This window comes from Gambusia affinis, linkage group LG04, assembly GCF_019740435.1.
Source record: "Gambusia affinis linkage group LG04, SWU_Gaff_1.0, whole genome shotgun sequence".
Classification (NCBI taxonomy): Eukaryota; Metazoa; Chordata; class Actinopteri; order Cyprinodontiformes; family Poeciliidae; genus Gambusia; species Gambusia affinis.
The window spans coordinates 5,998,396-6,023,164 of record NC_057871.1 but is presented as its reverse complement, the minus strand read 5'-3'; the positions used below and the strand labels follow the sequence as shown (position 1 = coordinate 6,023,164).

The 24,769-nt window shown below is 37.8% G+C and overlaps 2 protein-coding genes across 3 annotated transcripts; one reads left to right on the top strand and one right to left on the bottom strand.

Annotated features, from left to right (window-relative positions):
- The first annotated feature begins 9 nt into the window (after window positions 1–9).
- Window positions 10–20,274, top strand: kdm2aa (lysine (K)-specific demethylase 2Aa). Of its 2 annotated transcripts, none has more exons than XM_044113513.1 (25): window positions 10–181; window positions 2,696–2,834; window positions 2,962–3,040; window positions 3,220–3,266; window positions 3,691–3,869; window positions 3,961–4,067; window positions 5,114–5,207; window positions 5,307–5,460; window positions 5,528–5,643; window positions 6,515–6,641; window positions 7,296–7,471; window positions 7,554–7,631; window positions 8,768–8,901; window positions 9,589–9,712; window positions 10,783–10,911; window positions 11,552–11,635; window positions 11,727–11,753; window positions 12,479–12,584; window positions 13,082–13,672; window positions 14,509–14,668; window positions 15,421–15,663; window positions 16,879–17,042; window positions 17,120–17,266; window positions 17,934–18,152; window positions 19,376–20,274. In XM_044113513.1, exons 1-25 carry the CDS (start codon window positions 176–178, stop codon window positions 19,555–19,557), a joined length of 3,612 nt encoding a protein of 1,203 aa, XP_043969448.1. In that variant the 5' UTR covers window positions 10–175; the 3' UTR covers window positions 19,558–20,274. The 2 variants fall into 2 exon arrangements, with proteins under 2 accessions (XP_043969448.1, XP_043969447.1); XM_044113512.1 differs by lacking the exon at window positions 10–181 and adding an exon at window positions 559–1,141 and having other exon boundaries at window positions 19,376–19,585.
- spcs3 (signal peptidase complex subunit 3) lies at window positions 20,249–24,102 on the bottom strand. The gene is made up of 5 exons (XM_044113514.1): window positions 23,848–24,102; window positions 23,000–23,073; window positions 22,721–22,797; window positions 21,366–21,481; window positions 20,249–20,523 (listed from the first exon to the last, which is right to left on the bottom strand). The coding sequence occupies exons 1-5, from the start codon at window positions 23,988–23,990 to the stop codon at window positions 20,391–20,393; spliced, it is 543 nt and encodes a 180-aa protein (XP_043969449.1). The 5' UTR covers window positions 23,991–24,102; the 3' UTR covers window positions 20,249–20,390.
- Window positions 24,103–24,769: the final 667 nt, after the last annotated feature.

Here is a 24,769-nt window from a genome sequence, read left to right as displayed (position 1 = left end):
CAATGAACGGTGGATGACAGTAGGTGCAGCTGCATTTCCATCAGAACCACCCACTTCCTTGTTGGACTGAAGCATGACTGTTGGGATGTGTCTTTGGGAGTAGTGACAGCTCACTGAGGCTCTGACACCCACCGGATTACGGCTTCCGTCCTGAGGAGACCCGCTCTCTGTTACCATGGGGGTAAGCGCTATAATACGCTTTGGGTTCTGACGTATTTTCAGTCTTATTTGACTGAATGCAATTTTTACTGGGTAATAAGGCGTTGAGGACGGTGTGTCGCATCGTCATCTGGTTGGCTACCCTTATGATTGATATGTTGTTCTATCACCCAATAAAGGCGTTAGACCCTAACAACCAATAAGATGGAAGACGTGGTTTCAAGTGTGGCGTTATTGGTAGTTTGATAGGTTATTTACGCCCTTATTGGGTATAATTGTCCAATCAGAATCTACGCATTTTTTTGACGCTGAGCGTCACCGCTGTAAATCCAATGAGCTTCTCGCTTGCTCTCGCGTGATTGGTCAAGAACGAGTTTGTGGGTGGGATCTACTGTTGTTTTGTGATGGAACGGAAAATGGCGGCTGTTTAGAGACGTTCATGCCGATAGGTTTTGCAGTTCTAGTTACACAGAGAAAATGTTTTTTCTATGGCCGAGCTTGTTCGGTTAAATATATCTGTTGTTAAATAACCCGAGGACATGTTTGGGATTCTATCGGAGAACATTTTGATCTCAGCAGACCAAAACTGTCTCGGCTCGGATTAGAACAAAGCTTCCGCTGAGCTTGAATTTAGAGAAACTATATAACTTATTGTTCCCGTTAACTTCTAGACTATGATGTAATCGAGTCGGACTACTTTTTTTCTTTTTGTATCTTTTTAACCGCTTTGGTAATTCATTCTAAATCAAAGCGGAGTCAGCCAAGCTCTCTGTAAGCTCTGTTATTTAAATCTTTTTAGGGTCTTGGATTGCAGCCATTTAGGTCCATACGTTTTAGCGGATTGTTTACTACGAAAGAGCCATGTGGCCCTACGGTGCAGGTTAAAGGTCCTCTTTGGTGATTCTTTACTTCTTCAGTGGAGAGAAGCCAGTCGTTTCAACTGAATATGGATGATTCAAAACCTCGGTTCAGCAAAAGGCTGGTAAGTTTAATAATGCCCGTTTAGGTTTCCCAGGCCGCTTATGTAATGAGAAAAAGAGTCAAACAACTGAATGTAAACTAGTGCAATCAGAAAAGGTTAAAGAACCCAACACTTTGAGTTGTACAACTCAAAGGGAAAGCCCACAGCATGGGCAGTAGAAGGGGCCTTTCAGGTTTGTTTTGAAGCAACTGATTGACCACTCTCTGCCAGCCACATGGAGATGACATCAGTTTCATGACTGAGTGTGTGACTGACTATCTAAACTTCTGTTTGGACAGCACCATCCCCACCAGAACAGTGAGATGCTTCCCGAATAACGAATCCTGGGAAGGCAGAGGCTCCTTCAGATTTACTGAAATACAAACCATTTACATGAGATCTTCCCTGCCAACAGCCATCACCATCTTCAATAACTCTGAAGAGTTAATGAGTTATAACAACATTTATTTTTCCTTTGGGATTAATAAAATATTTTTGAATTTGAATTTGTTGCTACTTCTGCCATGATTGATAGTTTGTAAATTGTTCTTAGGACTGCAGGAATGGAGAGCTGTTTTTTTCTGGTTTTGGTCCTGGAAGAACCAAGCTAGACTCCATGACTCGTATGGCAAATCGTTATTACTCTTAGCTTTTTTTTTACGTTGTTGTACAACTATTGAACAACGTAAACTGAGATTGTGCATCGATGTCTGGCTGCATTTAAGATCCATAAATATTAGCTTTCTAGGACAACGATCAGTTTAATACCAAGAAATGGTTTTGGTTGAATAATTAATTGTTTTTTGATTATTTTGTGGTGTACAAATAAATTCAGTGTTATGAAATATTAGTCACACTCTAACCCACGGGTGTCAAACTCCAGTACTCAAGGGCCGGTGTTCTGCAGTTTTTAGATGTGCAACAAGTACAAAACACTGGAAAGAAATGGCTTAATTACCTCCTCATTGTGTAGTTAAATTCTCCAAAACTTTCTGGAGTTTGACACCCCCTAACCATTCTTGGAATTTGGGTTGACTGTTTAACACATCCATCCATCCATTTTCTTACACCCTTCTTCCCAAATGGGGTCGGGAGGGTTGCTGGTTCATCTCCAGCTGCGTTCCGGGCGAGAGGCGGGGTACACCCTGGACAGGTCGCCAGTCTGTCGCAGGGCAACACAAAGACATACAAGACAAACAACCATGCACACACACACTCACACCTAGGGAGAATTTAGAGAAACCAATTAACCTGACAGTCATGTTTTTGGACTGTGGGAGGAAGCCGGAGAACCCGGAGAGAACCCACGCATGCACAGGGAGAACATGCAAACTCCATGCAGAAAGACCCCGGGCCGGGAATCGAACCCAGGACCTTCTTGCTGCAAGGCAACAGCTCTACCAACTGCGCCACTGTGCAGCCCCTGTTTAACACAGTCTATCTCATATTGTTACTCAGTTCTGTTCAAAGGTTACAGGTGCTTCCCATAACCATTCATTGTGGCTTTTTAAAGTTTTTTATTTTTTTTATTCTTTGTCTCCTTCCGTACTTCTTAATTTGATCTATCCACTACAGCGAGCCGGTACTCGAAGGCGTTACCATGACGATGGGATCTCAGATGAGGAGATTGATGGGAGAAGGATGTTCAACTTGGAGGAGAAAGTCAGCAGCGAAAAGTTCAGTTCTGATCGAATCGTCCGCATGGAAGGAAAAGGTAATTTGTTGTGTTTAACTATTGTTCAGCGCTTTTAACCTCACAATAAGAGACAGAAGCTTTTCTTATCACTTTTTTTTTATATGTACTCTTCTGTCCGTTTTTGCATTTTTTCCATATTTCACAGATTTTACATATGAGTTCGTCCAGAAAGGTGGCCTGAGAGACCCAATCCTCTTTGAGAAGCCTGAAGGCCTGGGAATCAAGTAGGAACATTTCTGTTTACCGATTACTCATGATCTGTTAGCTTGGTCATGAGTTAGCTGCTGTTAGCAGTTCTCAGCTGCTGAGCAAACATGTTATATTAGCCACCAAGCTAACTTGACCTGATATTTAAACTAAACCTCAGCCATTGTATCACTTTGACTTTTGTGTGGTTCTGCAGGATGCCAGAACCTGATTTCAGTGTCAACGATGTCAAGACGTTTGTTGGTAAGATTTTAATCTTTAGCATCTTTGTTATTGTTTTTATTATTATTGTACGTTACATCTTCATCTGGATAAAGCTACATGTCTTTAATTGGATGTTCTGCACTGAGAATAACATCAGTTTCCACAGTAGTGAGAAAATATGAAAGTGTATCTTTGTTCCAGTTCTTCATACATATGGAAAATATTTATTTTGTTATCCATCCATTTGCTCTTCTATTCCTCTGATAGGACATCCGTTATCCATATATCTTCTCATCTATTTTTCCTTTTGTCCATTTGTTTTCTCATTATTTTGTCCTTTTATCTTCTCATTCTTTTGTACTTTTGTTGTTTTGCCTTCTCATAATTTTGTTCTCTCCTCAAACTCTTTCTTCTCTGAATTGGTCATGTGACCAACCACCTCCCGTCTTCTTCATCCTCTCAGGTAGCAGACGCATGATAGACGTAATGGATGTGAGCACCCAGAAGGGGACAGAGATGTCCATGGCCCAGTGGACGCGTTATTACGAGACTCCGGCATCTCAGAGAGAGAAACTCTATAATGTTATAAGTCTTGAGTTCAGCCACACCAAACTGGAAAATTTGGTTAAAAGACCAACCACAGTATGTTCTCTCTCTGTGAATATACTGACATGAGTAACGTTTTAACTTTCAATACATTTTTATTTTGCTTTTCTCTTTTTTGTACGCATAGGTGGAGCTCATAGACTGGGTGGACAACATGTGGCCTCGTCATCTAAAAGAGAGGCAGAGGGATTCAACCAACTCCATCAATGACATGCAGTATCCAAAAGTCCAGAAGTAAATATTAGCTTTCTAGGACAAGGAAGTTTCCTGGAAAGGAAGTTTCACTGACTTCCTTTCCAGGAGTCAGTGAAACCCGAACCCATCACTGCAGAAACACAAAATCTTACTAGCTTACTGTAAAATCTTATCTTTTTGTCTAATTTAAAGTGTACATGTGTGAGTTTATCTTATTTCATGTGAACAAATCAAGGGTATTTTAGTAAACTAAAACTAAAGATATAACAAAAAGTTGAGAAAAAACATTTTTGGTAATTAATGGTAAAAAAACTGTAACTAACTAGAAGTGTTTTGTATTGTATAAAAGTAAAACATCTTGAAATTATAGACAGAACATTGTTCGTTTTCATGGAACTGTTGTGAAATTTACTTTTTATTTATTTTCACCACACAAGCAGTTTACATCAGCTGTTGGCAAATTACGGCACTCCATCCTCCACCAGGTGGCGCTAGTTCACAAACTGCAAAGCAGCAAAAATTGGGAGAAATGCCAGTCAGTTTGTTGTTCAACAATAATAATTTTTTTCAAAATAGTATCTTCTGTTGAGTATTCAATACAAAATCAATATACAATACTTGATTCTGCACATAAAAATGAACCAAAGTACGGAAGAACTAAAACTTCTAATAGAACTAATAAACTAAACAATATTTAACTAATAAAAACTAGCAAACAGTCACAACAGGATAAAGCTGAACAATAATGAAATAATTATTATAACCCCGGTACTAACTTGCAAGTTACTATTCAGCAAGGTATGTGGGCTTGTTTTAAGTAATTAATTCCTTAATATTGATCCAAAAGTTTTAGTTCCACTGGCAAATTATTTCACTTATTACATGGGGAAAATGTCTTGTTAAAAGTGAAATATTTACTTTATAAAGCTGCCTTGCCTTGTTGAAAAGCTACTTTAAGTTAGTTTTGTTATATAAAGTGTACTATGATATTTGCACTAGAAACTAGATGAAAGTACTTGGTAATATTTATTTTTTTGCCATGCTAGCTCATCTGAACTCAACCATCTCTGCTGTTTATTCCTCAGATATTGCCTGATGAGTGTTCAGGGTTGCTACACGGACTTTCACATCGACTTTGGCGGGACGTCAGTCTGGTATCACATTCTCAAAGGGAGGAAGGTAGATGTAAAATGTATTTTATTCGGGTTTATTGTGTTAAATGGTGCAGATTTTATTGTTTGTACTGATAATTATAAATGAAATGCGTTTGTGTTTTAGGTTTTCTGGCTGATCCCTCCGACGGATCCAAGCCTGGAGCTTTATGAGAACTGGGTTCTGTCTGGGAAGCAGGGCGACATTTTCCTGGGAGATCGAGTGTCTGACTGTCAGAGGATCGAACTGAAGCCGGGCTGTACCTTCATCATACCCTCAGGTACGCTCAGAGTACGTCTGACGCAGCTGCTCAGGAAGCAGTTCTGATGTTCGGCTTGAATCCTCAGGCTGGATTCATGCGGTTTACACTCCGGTGGATTCGATTGTATTTGGAGGAAACTTCCTGCACAGCTTCAACATCCCCATGCAGCTAAACATCTGCAACATTGAGGACAGAACTCGGGTAGGTTCTGACACAAACTCTATGAAATGTAAATAACAACAAGTGATGGGTCAGGGGCTGCCTATTTTATTTTTTTTATTCATTCATTCATTTCTCTTTGAGGAACACAAAAACAGTTGAAGAATAATAGAGAATGCAAGTGATTGATGCTGATTAAAGCTGGGGGATAAATTGATTATATCGATTAATCAAATTTTTTCTTTTTGATGATTTAATTTCAGCAAAATGTGGATTTTTTTTCCCAACAATGTACTATGTGTGTTTCCGTAGCTCAGAATGTTTTACATCTTCTAATTATTTTGAGTTTAAATTTACAGAAGAGATGATTGAAATAAATGTCAGTTTAAAAAAAAAAAAATTTCAGTTGTTTTTAATAAAATTTGAGACAAACAGGGATTGAAGTCTTATTTGGTATGAAATCATTGTAGATTTTATTTTTAAGACACCCAGCTGTAATGCAGATGGAGACTTTTTATTTATAGTCAGGGTAAAAATATTACTGACAGAATCTAGGAAATGTTAAGTAATACAGAAAGTATTGGCGTCTTTATAACCAAGCTTTTATAATAAGTAAAAGCTGACTTTGCTTGCTGCAACCAAGTCATTTAACAATCAAATAAATCTTGTTTTTCTAACAGAGAATACATTTGTTCAGTTGAGTCTAAAAGAATTTTAAAACAACATCCTTTTCTTTTAATACAGAAAATGTACTAAATTATTTTAAGTTTTGAATCTACAAAGAACAAAATCCCTTAATCTAAAAAATGCAAAAGATTTTCTTGGCTCACAGTATTTTTAACTCAACCATTTTGCCACACGTGACATAAAGTTTGTACACCCCTCGTCTTGGTTTCCCCCGTGTCGGCTGCAGGTTCCTGTGAAGTTTCGCTGCCCGTTCTTTTACGAGATGTGCTGGTATGTGTTGGAGCGCTACGTCTTCAGTCTGACAAGGACGTCCTACTTCACCCCTGAGTTTCAGAAATACTCGCTGGGCACAGGTATGAAACAAATACAGTTTGTAGATTGACTCTGGTTTTCTGCTGACCTTCAGTCAATATTCTGGAAGTTCGTTCTGCTGGCTACAATGTTTCTTTACACTAAGTGGAAAATGTCACAAATTGAAACTATGAAAATAAAGTAATGAGCAATTTCAATAAAAAGGTTTTACGTTAGAATGAGGTGGTTTTTTTCAGCCATATCAAAACAGCTTTTTTCACATTGCATGAGTCGTGATCTGCACCTGGCTGTTACTACTGGCAGAAACACAGAAGAAGACAGCAGGAAGTAGCAGGAGGACAATACCATATTTTCTATACTATAAGGCACACTTAAAAGCCTTTAATTTTATCAGAAAACGTCAATGCGCCTTTTAATACAGACCTTATATATTGTTCTGGAGTAAAACAACAAATTTGCGGACATTTTAGTGGAAACACAGCTACTATTTCAGCCCTTATGCACTGACTGAAGCAATCTCTGGCTAATTCAGCCGTATACATTCCCACCATCAGATCTGCACGTATACCACAATATCTTAAACTTTAGTTATTTCTTCTGGATGCCCAACTTGTTGCTTTGCTGTTTTTTGTCATCGACTAGATGTACAGTCCAATCCTGGAATTTCTCTGATTAAAATCTGTTATCTGATTCAGAGGAGGATTCTGATAAGAACGAAGAGTCTGAAAAGTCTCCATCCAAAGTCCATTTGACTCCACTGGAGCTGGACGGTCTCTGGAATTTGATCAGCAAACTGGAGGCGCTGCCTTCGAGCAAAAGGAGCGTCCCCACCGGGATCCAGAATGCTTCAGCTCTCATGACACACATCAAGGTACTTTACATCACTTTGTCTTAACTGGTTGATATTTTTATTGTTCATTTTTTTAACAACTCTTTCTTTTTTTTTCTTTCAGGCTTTACTGAAGGAACATACTAACGACAATCCTAAACTGTCCTACACGGGAAAACCGATTGTGAAGTGGCCACCCAGGGTAAACATTCATCTGAATCTGACCCAAACGTCCTTCTGCACCAAAACAACCTTTTCAGTTTTATAGCTATTTACCCTCTCATATTTTATTTTGTGTTCTTTTATTTTCCCATCACATTATCTTAAACACTCGTTTTGTTTAGAAACCCCTTGGGCTTAAAGTAACTGGCCTGTTTTATCTGGTCCAGTTTTCTCAGCCTCCTATAATATTGTAGCTATAAACAACAAAACATCTATTTTGTTGTTTATAGCTACAATCCTCCTCCTGTTGATTCTAGAAAAACAAAATCTGCCGCCAGCACAGAGACGATCAGGCCTGTCATGATAACAAATTTTGCTGTACGTTAAATTGTCCTGATAATTATTGGGATTAATGGTAATTTTATTTATTTTTTTACATGTTTTTCAAATAAATTTGTTGATGATGGCATAAGAATAGAGATGCGCTGATTGCAGTTTTCTGGCTGGTCGCCGATTACTGATCTTTAAAAATTCTGACCTGCCGATTCTGATTTTAGCTCATACCAATTCTTTTTGTCTGAAATGTTGCTAAATATAGCAATAAAGTGGCCAAGTTGTGAAAGTGAGGTGACTGTTGTTAAATATGAACGTGCAGAACCGGCCTGGTGGGCTGGTCTGTCAGTCAAACCTCTCTTAAAACAGGACAGTGGTTGATTTTAGACCTTTGCTGAGGTAGATAAGATCGGCTTCACATGTAAGTATCGGCTGATCACTGATCTCCCAAAAGTTAAGGAAATTGGAGCCGATTTAAATGTAAGTTTGCTCTCTTGAAAAAACGATTCACTTTCATTTTGTAAAGAACACTTAACACTGGAACTGGAAGATAATTTAAATATCCAAAATAAAACACAACAATCAACACAGAATGGATTATGATTTCTCTGTGAACAGAACTGTCCTTCTTAATTATTGATATCGGCTGACATGAAATGGTTAGATTGTGATGCGTATGTAAAAAGTTGCTTGTATTAATGCCTCCAGCGTTCAGACAGACAAATCTGGCAACTTATTTGTCCCTTATATCAATTGATATAAGGGACTAATTACTTTAATAAGTGGAAAATACTACAACAATAATAATGTTACATTTTCTTGACTTTTCTGCATCTTCCTCAGCCTTCATGGTATCAACCGCCTCCTCCTCCTCCGCCGCCACCAGTTCCTCGTCCTAAACCGCCCTCAGCGACCTCCATGCAACGCCCGCAGAAACCCCCCTCCTCCATGTCCTCCTTGAGGCGCCGTAGAGTCAGGTAGCAAAAATAAAATGAACGTTTGTGTTGGGCACAACCAGAATTACTGAAGGGATGGGAAGAAGGACTGCAATTTGCGATTGTTCTGATGATTAATCGGATAAACACGGTGTAGGGATAATCTGGTGATTCTTTTTTGGATTAACCCAACTATTAATTGGATAGCAAAAGGTGTTTTTTCTTTTTCTTTTTTTACTGAACTTGAACCAGGTGAAGCTAAAAATGCTCTACCCAGAACTCCTCAGGTTTTGGGTGGAGCATATTTACAGACATATTTATTCCATTTTAAATGCTAAATGTTTATATTTTTGTACAATTTTGGCTTAGAAACTGCTCTGAGTGTGTTCTTTCAGGAAATGGCCTTTTCTTGAGTTTGTTTGCTCCAGTTAACAATCAAATTCTAAATTATTTCATTATTATTCCAATAATTGATTAATCACGATTAATTGTCTCAGTCCTAATTGGAAGTCCGTACAGAGTCCTAATTTGGTTAAAAATATGAACTGAAGTGTCTGAGGAAGGACACAAGGCTCCAGTGCGTACCTCTGATCGTTCCTCTGATCATTCTGCGTTCAGGATGATTCTGCGATAGATTACACTTCTATCATTCTGAATAGAAATGTAATCTATTCATGAATAGATTACACTTCTTCATGAAGAGAATCTATTTTCACCGTTTGTCTGCAGATGTAAACGCTGTGAGGCGTGTATGAGAGCGGAGTGTGGAGACTGTAACTTCTGCAGAGACATGAAGAAGTTTGGAGGACCTGGGAAACTCAAGCAGACCTGTGTGCTGCGCCAGTGCCTCTCTGTAAGAAAATTCAATATTTATCTGTTGTGTGCAAAGTAGAAATGCTTCTCTTTGCTCAATTAAATTTTACTTTACTGTTTGCAAGAATGTTACTTAATAAGAAAGGTGAAGAAATGAATAAAATGTCAAATACATTTTTATAAATATCGCAAAATGTTATTTGCAAGTACCAATAATGGGATAAAAGTAATTAATGCATATACATTTTATTCAATAAATAGTATGTATCTGCACCGCATCTTTAAAAATGTTTCCGTCCACATAAATCTGCACTGATTATTGGTTTAAACATTCCAGACCCATAGGGGGCAGTGTGGTGCAAAGCTCAGACCGCCTCAGCCAACCAGATTGCTTCAAAACAACCACAACTTCCTGTTAGGAGTTAAACATGGCACCAGGAAGTTGATTTATATGGACAGATATAGTTATTAAACTACCTTTAATTAGTCTATTTGAATGTAAAGTTAATAAGACACAAGACTAGGAATCACATCGCTGCATTATGTGATTCCTAGTCACATAATGTGTGTGTGACATGAGCAGACTATGTCTCAGTTTGCTCCTGTAGACACACAAATACAAATATGGAGTTTTCTCAAATAATTTCTCCATTTTGGTTGGAGAATTTGTAAATAACAGTTTTGAGTTTGAGTAAACAAATAAAATGCATTCTAACACTTTATTTTAATGAGTGTGCATAACACTGACATGACACTGTGATAAACATGAACGAGTCTTCATGAATGTTTCTATAAAAGTCCGTAAATAATGATACTTTTAATGCATAGTTGACACTTTTAATGGACTTTTTGTGCAACTTTGCATTAAAAGTGTCATTATTTACTGAATGACACTTTGTGACAACGGTCGTAAACATTCATGAAGACTCCTTTATGTTTATATCAGGTCAGTCTTATTCATATCCATTCAAATAAACTGTTACCACATAGATTTGGGTTTCCCAGATATTATGCCGAAGGTATTATTGACGGGGTTTGTTGTAGTGAGTGAACTGATTTTTTTTTTTTTTTTTGTGTGTGTGTGTTTTGTAACTTTGCTGCCTTGTCCAGCCGGGCCTCCCCCTGTCTGCAGTGTGTGAAATCTGCAAGGAGCCAAACCAGGAGGAAACTGGAGACACTTCCCTCACTCTGATGGAGTGCTCCAGCTGTGCTCAGATTGTCCATCCTGCCTGCCTCACAGTAAGCTGGGAACGTTTGTTTTTGTTCGTACAGGTTCCTTAAAATCCTTGAAAACCATTTAATTTAAACTAGGTGTATTTACATTTTGGAAAGTGCTTGATTTCTGTATAAAATCCTTGAAAGTGCTTGATATTCAAACTGCAGTAGCCGTCCAAGAGTAAAAAAACATTTGGTAAAATGTCGACTCGAGTTCTGAGTAACTGATCAAATTATCAATCATTTAATCTTTAAATATTTCAACATTAGATGAAGCAAAACAATAATGTTTAGTGGAAATTTTGATATTGAGAGGATGAAAATTAAAATAATTCATACAAGTAACAAAAAATAACTAAATCAGGCAAAATGTTTTTTTTCTAAATCAGTTTCTTTCAATAAAATTTTTTAATAAACTTTAATAAAAACGGCCGATGTGTGTCGTGTCTGGTGAATTTTTGTTTAAAACCTTCAGTGGATAGAAAATCCAGACATTTTACTCAAGTAAGAGTGGAAATACTTCATAATAAAATTACTCAAGTAAAAGTAAGAAGCACAGAGCAGTAAAAATACTCCTAAGATTAAATTTTTTCCAAAAGGTTCTCAGGTGAATGTAGTTACTACCGAACTCTGGTGCTGACTTTCTGTTCAAATGTCCTGTTAGGTTCAGGGTGACGGCGTTGTGAATAAAGACCTGCCCAGCTGCTGGGAGTGTCCAAAGTGTGTCCAGGGCATCACCGATCGAGAGGTAATCAATATCCTAATCTCTCTTCAGCTTCATGTCACTTTGTTTGGTTTAGTTGCTCTTTTTCAGAGTCTTAAATTTATCCTGTTTACAGTGCAAAGGTGACAGAGGCGATTCATTGGTGAGTCAGAAGTTATTTTATCTAAATATGTGACGCCTTCAGATGCTTTTATATTCCTTGAGCCTTTTTCATATTTTAGTTCTCTGTTAGGATCTGAAGTGATACTGGGATCAATTGGAATGTATGTCTAATTTAAGTTTTTGTAAAGTGCCTTTTTATTAAAATATTTGTTGTGAATTGATGCTTTATAAATAAACTGAATTCACTCCAAAAACACACAAAAGAATTACCAAGCACTTCTGGTCTAGATTCCAGTACAAATTTTGTAGTATACATGAAATATGAAAAAATTAACTTTCAATTTTGTTTTAAGGAAATGATCCCAGATAATTTCACTTATAATTTGATAAAATGTCTTTTGTTATTAGTGAAAAAATCTGCCTGTAGAACTAGTACTTTTTTTCATCAATATTAAGGAATAAATTGACTAAAAATAAGGTTTGTCTTATTTCAGGTGTACTAAGATATTTCCACTAGAAATTAGACAAAAAATACTTGGTAAGATTTAGTTTTTTGCAGTCTTGAATTGAAAGGCAGACTGTTGCATTGAATTTCATTTAGGGGTGTCAGAGTAAAGGAGGTTAATAAAATAAGTTGAACAACATGCACTATGTGTCGATCTTTCGTGTAAAAAGAATCAGTTGTTTTAGGATCAGTGTGATCAAACCTTTAGCTTCTGATTCCTTTTGTTTTTAATCTTCTTCCTCTTTTCCTCCAATGTGCAGAAAAGGAAATCTTCATCGCTGCTTGATGCTCGAATTGCAAAAATTTACAGACGGCAGTTCCACAGCCAGGAGGGCGACGACTCTGGGAGTGATGACGATGATCACGGTTTGTGTGTTTTAAATGTCTGCTGGAAGCTAGAGGTGGACAATATGGACTCAAAAGTTTTATAACAATATTTTATGGTACTAAAATGATAAAAATATGAACTATTTATTGCTACTTTATTTTTAGATATTGCCTGTTGCAGTTAATGGTTTAGTCGGAGGAAAAATTTAGATAATTCCCATTCTGATAATAAATATATTTTGAAGGCCAATTTTGTTTACAGAAGCATCATAATCCCCCAGAAGTGAGACTTTTTTTTCCCCAAATCTCCGATTCTAATCTCAGAAATCTGACTGTTTCTTTTATTTTGTTAAAAATTCTATGACTTTTTCCTGTGGCAATTAATTCATTAATTAATCGGACAAAAAATTTAAATAAGCTCAGCAGCTTTTCAGTCACTGTTTACTAAAAACATAAAATATGCCAGAAGAAGGAAAGAGTTTTACGATTTTTATGCAATATTTACTTCTCCTGTTGTTGTCACATCGTGTCTCTAGTGTCTCACAGAAGAAGAAGGGGCTACTCGTCCAGAAAGTCGTTTGGCGCCAGCAGGAGGGGCCTGTCGCGGGGCGGCTTGTCCCACAAGGGGAACCGAGGCGGGTTTGTGTCAGGCTGCTCTATGTCAGTCCTCAGGCTGAAGCGAGGGATGGGAATGAAGGAGGTCGGTCGCAGAGGCCGGGTCCGGCTCCGCGGAGGATCCAGGATGCAACGCAGGGGAGACGACTCCGAAGAGTCAGACGATGACGAAGATGACGATGAGGACGACGATGATGACGAGGACGATTACGACGAGGACGACTGCGACAGTGAGGAAGAGAAGGAATATCTGCGCCACAAACACCGGAGACGCAGGAGGGACTACGACGAAGATGACGACAGCGACGGGCAGGAGTTCGACCCCGAGGAAGAGGAGGTGGACACGGCAGAGGACGACGAGATGAAAAGGGAGGATGAGGAGGAAGACGGACGCTGGGATTCGGACCCGGAGCCGCCAGTGCTGCTGGTGTCCGATCTGAACGACGACCTGCTGAGTGGATCCTACCTGACGGTCACGCTGCAGCAGCCGCACAAGGCCAAGACACAGTCAGGTAAACGGAGGAACTCAAGTGTTTAATTAGTGATGGGACTCAGTTAAATTGTCAACTTAAGGTTCTGAAATTAATCAAAATTAATTTAATTTTAAGCAAAACATATATCAGCAAATGGTTGTTTCAGGAGTAGTGCATTTATGCAGATGGCAATAGGATCACAGATGATCTGTCTCACACCATGCTGTCACGACATAGTTAACATAGTGTTAACAAAAATGTAAAAAACATATATTTTTATTAAAGTTACATAATGTAGCTTTAATAAAAATACACTAATAGCTCCTATAAAAAATATTTGTTTTTAATCTGTAATTTGGTTTATTCAACCATCAAATTAGTGAAAGACCTATTATATTCACTCTGATCATTCATGTAACTTCTTTAGAAATATGAACTGTGGACGCTGACATTAGCATTGGGAACGTTGGCGCTGCTACATGTTTAGCATTAAGTTGCTATTTTAGGCCTGAATAGCTTCACTGACAGGCTAACTCCTTTTAGCACAACTTGTACCCAACAACAGTTTTTTCCAGTGTCCCATTAGATTGATTTTTGAATAAAAAATTAACCTACAATGGGCAGAGAGAAGCAGCTCTGTCGTCCATTTTGTTTGTGGATGTTGCTTGTGCGTCACATTTACAGGCGTACTAGAAACGATCAAAAACAAAGGTTCTGGCTCAGGACGTTTTGTAGGTTTAAAGAAAATAAAAAAGATATTTAAGATGTGTAATTAATTTATTGTAATTATGACGTTAAAGTCCTGGCTCTAGTTAAAGTCATTCTCTCTAGTTGAGTGTTGTGTTACCTGAGCGCTACCTGTCTGCTCGGTTCAGGCTCCATCGTTCCAAAGCTGGAAGCAGCCATGGGGTTAAGGTCAACTGGAGCTGCAGGAGGTCAGCAGGGCTTCATCCAGAGAAAGGCGGCTCATTCCAAACCTTCCAGGGCCCGGGGTTCTGATCCTGCTGACTCTCTAACCCCAAGAGGACCGGGCAGGTAGAGATTTCTCTGTTTTAGTTACAAATACTCCTACTACTTCTATCTGATAACCAGAGTTATACAGTAACTAGTTACATTTACTTGAGTAAATTTTTGAGAAAATTTATTTTTGGATTATTTTTAACTATACTTTGACTTGTGTAATTTTACTATGCAGTATGTGAGTAACTTCTCTGAGTGAAGAACAAACCTATTTTAAATAGAAATTCACCAGACAGACACACACCTGTAGTTTTTGTCCAACTTTTATAAACTTTATTTGTAATTTTATTTTTCTTTTGTTATTTTGTAACCATATTATTTATTTGAATAATTTTCATTTTGGTCCATAAAATACCCAAAATTTTCACATAACTTTACATTTTGGTCCATCTGATGATACTACTTTTAAATATTAAATTATTAATGTTTTGATCAGTTACTCAGTGTTTGAGTCACTGTTTTACTCTTACTTGAGTTATTTTTTGGGTGGCTACTTTTTAATTTTACTTAAGTAAAATTATGTTTAATATGTTGAAGTAATGCTGTTCTTGCTTGGGTACAATTTTTGGGTACTTTATTCTGTTCTGAGGGCAAAGCAAACACAAGAAGGTTCAGCTTAGAAAATGTGTAATATTCCTCTACATTCAGGATATGCATTGTTTACAAATCTACAACAATAGTTTAGGTTGAAAACTAAGAATATTTTCACTACGTAAAGGCTCACAGTGACAATTTAGTTTGATTTTTTTTTTTCTCCTCTCCTTCAGGCCTCGTATACGAGGAAACCAGGGAGACAAAAGCAGGAGAAATTACTCGCCGTCTTCCTCAGAGGAAGATCAGGCTGCTGCTTCTGCCGCCTCCCTCCCATCGTCACTACTGTCCCTGCCGTCCTTTAAGGATGCAGGAAGTGATCAGGGAGGGGAGAAGGAGGTCTGGGTGTCCGTCTTCAGCTACTTGAACAGAGCCGATCTGCTGGCCTGCATGACTGTCTGTAAAGCCTGGTACAAGTGGTATGTCTACAGATTCAGGTTTATTAAAATCAATTAAATTAAAACACTTACGATTAATTGACTGCTAATGGTTTGTTAGATTCAAATTAGTTCCAATCGATTAACTAAAAACGTCCCCTTAGAACTATTTTCAGTTTTGTAATTTGGCCGCCATCCAGCAGAGGGCGTCGCTGGTCATAGTTAATCGGAGCCGTTGGTACCAAGAATCAAGATGGCGACGGGCGCGTCGTTTAACAGAAATGAGGAAAGGTCCAAATGGAGTCCGGAAAGGGATGTAAAATGCTCGTTATGTGGTTCTGTTTATATTTATAAGTACTTTAATAGCTTTCTAAGTTATCGCATTAATAGAACTCATTTAGTAGAGCTGCATGCGAAGCAGCGTTAAGTTTTCAACAAAAAGTTACTCCTGTACTGAGGCGTCGAGGTATAACGACAGAAAACGGAAAGGATTATGAAGAACGCGATCGAAAAGACATGATGCCAATAAGGACGGCTGATTTTAAGGTACGGACGAGAACAATTAAACGTACGTTCAATTGTCGACTAATGGTTTGTTGTTAATTTTTTGAGGGTCTTTGTGAGTTTATAAATATGTCTAAGTTTAATAAGGTGAGAAAACTAAAATTTTCTGTTGATTCAGTCAGTATTTAATACAGCTGACGAAAGTTTTTAAAAGTCCTTCCTAAAAGATATACGAGAGTAAAATCATATTTCTAGAATAAAGTCGTACAAGAAAAAAGTTGAAATAATGAGAATTAATTCACAATATTACATGAATAGTAATAATACAAAGCTAAAGTTGAAGTAATAGAATAAAGTCATAGTATTAAAAGGTCATAGTAGTATGAAAACAGCCATGTTACAATAATAAAGTCATAATATTATGACTGCATTCTCTTAATACTTTATTCTTGTAATATTTTAATTTTATTCTTGAAATTTTATGACTTTATTTTTGCAATGTTATTTTTGAAGTTTTCTTAGCGTGTCCCTAATTATATATTTTTAAATACAGCATATTATAAAAAAATAACCCTTCATGTTATGGAACCCTTCAGATTGCAGACAGTCTACCCCCACAATATAAGAGAAGAACTCTGGTTTTTAGAAAAATGACTGGATGTCAGTTAATCGTCAGTCAATGGATAAGATCAATCAACTTTATATTTATTCATTAATCAATAACTTTCATCCTTACGGTGCTGTTGTGTGTAGGAGCTGTGACAAACGCCTGTGGAGTCACATTGATGTGAGTCGCTGCAGCCCGCTCAGTAATCAGGCACTGGCAGGCATCATTAAACGCCACCCGACCTCTCTGGACTTATCCTGGACGCCGCTGGCCATGAAACAACTCAACTGCCTCCTCACCAGACTCCCAGGTACAAACCGCCACAAACACACACCTCCCTGTCCGAACACGCCTCATCACCCTCACACTCCCGGTGTTTCTCTGCAGGTTTGAGGGAACTGAGGCTGACTGGTCTGCCCTGGTCGTGTCTGTCTGCTCTGGTCTCTCCCACTCTGCCCCAGTTGCAGCTGCTGGATCTGCGCTGGTGTGAAGGCATTAAAGAAGCCCAGATTAAAGAGATCATCACCCCACCTGGTCAGTAGAAGTAGGCAAAATCAGAGCCAAGTGGCTTGAAATCCTTCCTCTGCAAAAACACAAAATCTTACCAAGTATTTTTGGTCTAGTTTCTAGTGCAAATATCTTAGTTTTCTCTTATTTCAAGTGTAGTAACTTAAAAGTAACTTTTCAACTAGATACAGGAACTTAGTTTAAGTCAATAACTCCTTGATATTTATGAAAAAGTTCTAGTTCCATTGGCAGATTATTTCACTTATAACATGGAAAAAATTTCTTTTTATAAGTGAAATCATCTACCAATGGAATAAGTACTTTTTATAGTCAATATTGAGCTTATAAACAAAGCAATATTAGCTTGGTTTATCTACAGGTTAGTTTTGTCTTATTTCAAATGTACTAAAATATTTGCAGTAGAAACTAGACCACAAATACTTGGCAATATTTTGTTTTGGTGGTGTGAAAATGGTTGAATTTCAGTTAGATGTTTGCAAACTGCTTCATTTCTGTATGAAGTCCTTAAAAGTGCTTGATGCTCATACTGTGCAGTTTTGTAATAAAATGTAATTTAATGTCTGATTAAAAGCCTAAATTTGGAAAACGATTTTTACAAAAAGAAAAAAAAACTACAAATGATCAATAAGCATCACTCTTAAGAGTCACTTGTCGTCTTGATCCGTCTGCGCAGACTTGGAGTCGTCCCGCAGCAGACTCAGGAACATGGTGACGCTGCGCCTGTCCGGTCTGGATGTGAGTGAGTCGACACTGAGGCTGCTGCAGCGCCACATGCCCCAGCTGGAGGCACTGGACCTGGCTCACTGCAAGGACATAACAGACTCCTGCATCACCCTGCTGGCAGCTGCTGGGACTCACACCCGCAACAACCTCAGCGAGATCACGCTCTCTGGTGGGTGTTTAAATGATCACAATCTGAAAACTGTCAGTAATTTAGGATTTTAACTGTCAACACAAACACATGCACTAATGTTTTCACTAAAACCAGGAAGAGAGTTTATAAATCACCGAATGGCTTAACAGCATTATAGATCTGCTGCTGTTGTATCAATCTTCCAGCCCTCTAAGTTTTCTGATTCTGTGTTACATCCCCAGAACCAAACGTGGAAATGCAGCATTCAGCTTCTATGCACCACAAATCTGGAACAAACAAACAGAAAACTGCAAAGCAGCCAAAACACTGAGTTCCTTTAAATCTAGACTAAAAACCCCATTTTTCAGAGCTGATTTTGATTCATAATCAATGAAACATTGACCAACATATTTGATGATGGCATGTAAAATATAAAACATTTTTTTGTTTTCACTGTTGTTGACTGTTGTGACTTTTATAACCTTCTATTTTTGTTTTTATAATGTGAAGCACTTGAACTGTCTTACTAAAATATGCTGTTCAAACAAACTTGATTGACTTAATCTGAGAATTTTAATATGTTATTGTTGCACAATGCAGATTAATCAAACTATTTTGACTTGTAACCTTTCTCTGGCGCAGGATTAAGTTCCATAGGAAAAGAATGAAGTGGGTAATTTCGAAGTTAACATTTAAAAAAAATTTGAATTCAAAAATACTTTTTTTGGTCCTAAAGGGAAATTAAATGTTGTAACCCATAGTAATTCAAATTCTTCAGTTCTTGATCTGCTGTAGCAGTCTGTATTGCAGTGAGTTTGAAGAAGCCTCTGACTTTAAATATTCCTGAATATAAAAACCTGGAAAACCGAGTTTGGTTTGAGACAGTAAAACATTCTTTGAAAATGTGCAAATGCTTTTGATATGGGCAGTTGCCCAGGGCGGCATAAGAAAGGAGTAGAGCACCCAAGAACTAGAAAATAAAATCTGTCAGTCGTCCCCTGAGCTAGTTGGCTGGTGGAATAAGTTTCACTTTGTTGCTGTTGAGAAGTTAGACTGCAAAAAAATCAGATAATTTCTTGCATTTTAATTGGAGTGCAACAAGAGAAATTAATATAAATATACAACTATGTTTATATTTCCAGCTTATAAAGTAAGGCCTAGTGAATAATGGTGATAAACTGTTTCAATTGATTACCAGCAGTAGTTTAACCCTTGCCCGTCTCATCTCTTCATTTAAATCCTGACTTGTTTGTGTTTGTAAGGTTGCAACCAGCTGACGGATGGCTGCCTGCCCTACCTGAAGCGTTTCTCCTCTCTGACTCTGCTGGACCTCCGAGGCTGTAAGGGCATCAGCAGACGTGCCTGTGACGCTTTCATCTCGGATTTGTCCCACATCGCCCTCTACTGTATGATGGAGGAGAAGCTCATCCAACGCCTGGACTAACGCCATACCTTTATTAAAAACATTATCAAAGAGTGGCCTAAAAGGAAGTAGTGCCTTCATTTAATCACTGATGGAGGTGGATGGGAGTTCTCCCTTTTTATTACAGCTTGTAATTTAAAACATTAAAAAGAAAGATGGGGAGGAATTTACTTTAGTATTTTCTTTGTAAACAGAGCATATGTGTTTGTGAATATTGTTTATCTGAGAACTGTGATAAAATAAAAGTTTAGTAGTCCTATGTTTGTTATTTCTGTTATAATGGGAATGGTCAAGTTTTCACCAACAAAGCAAACTTGATATCCTTTTTTTCTGACTAATGAGAATTACAGCTGCAGCCAATCTTACTCTCTTAGCTTGTTTACATTCTCTTCAATTCTCCCTCACTTGCATAGAAAATGCATTTTGGTTTGCAATGCAAAGCAGACCAGAGTTCGATGACATGCAGTCCTGCCAAAACGTCTCAACCAGCAGGGTTTCTGCAGGTTTCACAACTGAAATTTAAGGATTTTTAATAAACTTGTCCTAAGTTTATTTATTTTTGAGAATGTGTTCTCTCATTGTTATGCTATTATGTTACTTGAAAATGGTCTCAAAACAATTTTATTGTTTAATGTGACAGATCTAGAAAAATGTATCCCACGATAATATTTAACACTATTTTGAGTCGGATCAGCACTTTCCACACAAAATCTTAACGCACACAAATGTTACACTTTATTTCTTTATTACAAACTGCCTCATACAGAAAAACACTAATGTATGGTGTGTGTGTGTGTGTGTCATCAGTCGTGGTGAAAAGGTGTGTGTGCGTTGCTGCAGGTGAACATTTCTGTCTAGTAGCTCTTCGTGGTCTCGTATTGCTCGGGGAAAGGCAGGCTGACGTGTCCGCTTCCGGCTACCAGAGGAAGGATCCCAGCGTTGGGAACGACGTTCCAGGACAGCGTCAAGGTGATGTTTTTATTGGCCCTGCACACAACACGGACATGCCCGTCAGCCAATCGCATTCAGGAACACAAATACAAGCTAATTAACAAAGTTTGTTGCAATGTGATTGGTGGAAGGCAAAAAACCCCGAGTACTCATCGATGATTACCATTAATTTTGGGTGTGAAGTTTCAACACAAAGCCCTAAATCTTAAACGTACAAGTGATAATAGAAAAGAAAAAGGGACGTAGTGCTTTGATATCGTCAATATTATAAGAAATAGATAAATATTTGCGTTTTCTTGATGGTGCGTTCACACCAAATGTGTCTAACACTTCAAGTTCGACGAGTGTGGATCTTTGGTGCATTTACGCCAAACGCGTTTTAAGCATCTGGCGCGTCTGGTTCAAACGCACAAAACGGTTCAAAACGTGCCACCACATAGACTTTGAATGTAAACCAGTCGCGCCTGACGCTCAAAACGCGGTTGGTGTGAACGCACCATGATACGTTAGCAGTGTTGAAGTCAGATGCTATGGCAACGGATCTGGGTATAGCGTAGCCGACAGAGAGCGAGAAAACAGAAGAATTAGAGTGGGTTTGAGTTGTTCATCCAATTTTCTGCGTTACTTTCCCCCTTTGCTGTGGCGCACTGCGCTAAATTAATAACATCTACATCTCCAGATTTTATTTTGTGAAAGGAGCTGCTCTTGCGGCTGTGGGAGAAAAAAAGCGCATTTTTGTCTTCCAGCATTGTGCGCATGCGCAAATTTTTTTCACATAACAAAAACATGTAACATAATAATTAAATATTTATCTTGTGAGCATAAAAACAGGTTTTGGTGTAAATCCATCATGCTTCTAACACTCTGCAGCATCTAACCTGAGTCCATTCCCATCATCGAAGAAGAAATATTTGGACTTCATCTCTCTGAGGTTCAGTTTGGTGTTGTCCCCTCGGAGGATGATCCTATCCCACAGCACCACCTGGTTTAGAGACTGACACATACACACACAATTTTATAGTCACCTAAAAGAGTTATATCAAAGTTATTATCCGAGTAATGTTTTAAATTTATCTTTAAAACATTACAACCTCATTGCAATCAGAGGTTTTGGTAGTGAAAAATTTATTTTTGTCATGACCCACCAAAGAGTAACAAAATATGCTTGAAAAGTTAAATACTAATATTTAACTTTAAATATTCTTTTCATTTCATTTAAATATTCTTTTAAAAGAATATTTAAATGAAATGAAAAGAATATTTAAAGTTAAATACTAGTATTTAACTTTAACAACAATGAAAAGAATATTTAAAGTTAAATACTAGTATTTAACTTTAAACAGCACAAAATATTTAGAATACAGTACATCAGCGCAGAAAAATAGATGTGTAATAGCAGCCAAAATTAGGGCTGTTGTAAACGAATATTTTAGTAATCGAGTAATCTATTGATTATTCTTACAATTAACTGAGTAATCGGTTTAAAAAAAGATAAAGTAAAACATCGATAAATCTAACATAACAGCAGCATTACTATCGCATCCAATTTTTGAAAAAGACTATCGTACTCCAGGTATCACGCCATTCATTTTAAGGAAGCTTATTGGCCCCCGAAAAACGACAAAGACCCGGACATGATCATGAATCAATAAAATCCTCCCAGGTCGAACTTGAAAACTGGACGTTTTGCTGCTAACAGTTTTCGTCAACAACTCCGGCGGAAGTGAGAGCTCCGTTCAATGCAAGTAACAACCCGGCTGGAACACGGTGCGGTAAATAATAAAATATAATTTAACGAAGCTTCGATGCAGATAAATTCTCCTCGAGAAATTTTAATAATCGAGGCACTCTAATCACTCGAGGAATCGTTTCAGCCCTAGCCGAAATGTTATTAAAAATACACTGAAATGCAAGTTAGATGGGTAGTTTGTACAGAAATACAGTTTTTTGTTATAAATCAAACTGCCTTATACTGAAACTGAGAGCAGACATTTTCTGCGCCAATTTTTCCAGATAATTTTCTTGAGAAAATGAGTTAATTTCAAGAAAATAAACTTTGTTTTCTCAAGACCACAGGTTGATTGGTGTATGTGTTAAACCTGATTCCATGCAACAGCAGTGTGAGAAAACGTATGAGTGTAAGCCAGGACATTGTCTGAATGACGTGTCTGACTTTTTATTTCATCCAAACTAGTTGAACACACTAAAGCTCAATAAGTGTGTGTTTACTTACGTTGCTCTTTGTGGAGTATTCAGCTGACAAGTAGAGAAACAGCTGCTTGACATTCCAGTCGAAAATTGGCTCCAAATGTGGGAATAGTTAAGGAACAGCACAGACACATTTCATCAAACAGCTAAAATAATGAACTTTGTTTTTATCAGCACTTTGAATTCATCAAGTCTCTTCAAAAACAAAGTACAGTTACATTAATGTTAGTGTAGTAGAGATTGTGTCTAAATCCACCTGGATCAAAGTTGTCTTGACACTCCACGATGGGAAGTAAAAGGATATCAGCTAAGATGTCGAATGTGATAAACCCCAGATCACTTCGTTCCCTGGGTCCCGTGAAGTCATCAACATTCTTCCTGTTAAAAAGGATAATTAATTAGTTTGAAACTCAAATTAGATAAATAAGAACGTTTCTGTTTCCCCATTTTTCCCCAGGTTGCCAGGTATCTTCAGGATTCAGTTTAAGGAAAATCTGGAGCCTGATGTTAAGAGTTTTTACAAGGAGATTTTGTGGGTCTTAAGAATGGTGATGCTGACTACAGAGGATCCAAAATGTATTTTTTATTTGTTTCCAAATATCGTCCAAAAAACTCAGAAACTTTGAGATTATTCTCAGAAATGTTCTAAAAATACTTGGAAAATTCAGTCTTTGAAAACTGGCCTCTTTTAGCCCCCGTCCGGTACCACCCATGCTTTCTGCATCCAAGTAAAAGCTGGACTTAGAGGCGAACTGTGAGTCCACACCGCATGATGCAGGCACTGCATGTCAGCCAACAGGAGGTATGGTCATTAGTAAGAGACGTATGGTTGTGCTCCTATGTGGTAATGGCGAATAAATGTGCATAAATATTAATGCAGCTTTTCCAAAACATGACGAAACTTTCTAAATAGATTTTTTTTTTATTATGAAGCCAGTTTTAAATCTAGTGAGATAATAAATATCACCACAGGTGGTAATATGACAGAAGGAGGAAGTCTGGGTTACAGATCATCCGATCAGACAGCAGGGCCTCGGTCTGACTCTACATGGTGATGGTGAAGCATCATAAAAATGTCTTAGCTTATAATGTGCATGAAGACAAAAACAGTACTTTTCTCCCCCGAACAGCTGGTATGAATGAAGCTCTTACAGCATAACTTTAGAGACGTGGATGTCCACAGGAACTCTTCTGTCTTTAAACGCCGTCGTGACGAAACAGCCGAAAGTCAGAGCCGCCATGACGCTCAGGGAGAAGGCGAACAGCGAGTTAGCTCTCGATAGAACCGTATTCATCTTTAAAAATGGCTAAAAGAAGCTAAAATGAATGACAGACGAAAGGCTAATAAAGAGCAACCGTTGAACAAACACTAGCGGATGTATACCCGGAAGTGTCGCGGTAAACACAACTTCCTGCGCGGAGCTTTTCAGAATAAATGCACAGTATAAGGCGTTTCGTTTCTTGTCAAAAGAGCTAAATGTTCATTTAGGGAACTGCTTCAACAATAACATTTGTTAACCACTCTGATCTTCCTGTTTTAACTATCTAAAACAGGATAATTAGATAGTTAATTTACTATTTACAATAACTATAATATGAATGATTTGTTAACGTGGCGACACAGACAGGAAACGGCCACCTGCAGAGATGAATAAGCACTTCCTCTTCTTTTCCCCACTAATAGCGTTTGACTACTATTATAATGGGGCATTACCGCCATCTTCTGAATGAAAGTCAGACCCCTTAGTACACAATAAATAAATAAATAAATAAATGAATAAATAAATCTCATTATTTGTGTTGTATGAAACATATTTAACTCTTTTAATGAGACTTTTGCTGCTACTTCTTCTCAAAGGGTCACCACAGTGGATCATTTTCCTTCAGATTCGCAAATTAAATTAGCTGTTTAAATTTCCAGTCAGTTCATAGTAACTACTCATAATCTCCCAATCTAACATAAGGGAGACATTCAATTATGTAATTTAATTTGTTTCTAAAATTACAAGGTGAGCAAAAATCCGTAGATTTTATAATCCGTAGATTATGGAGAGGCAAATTAAATGGTTTCCAC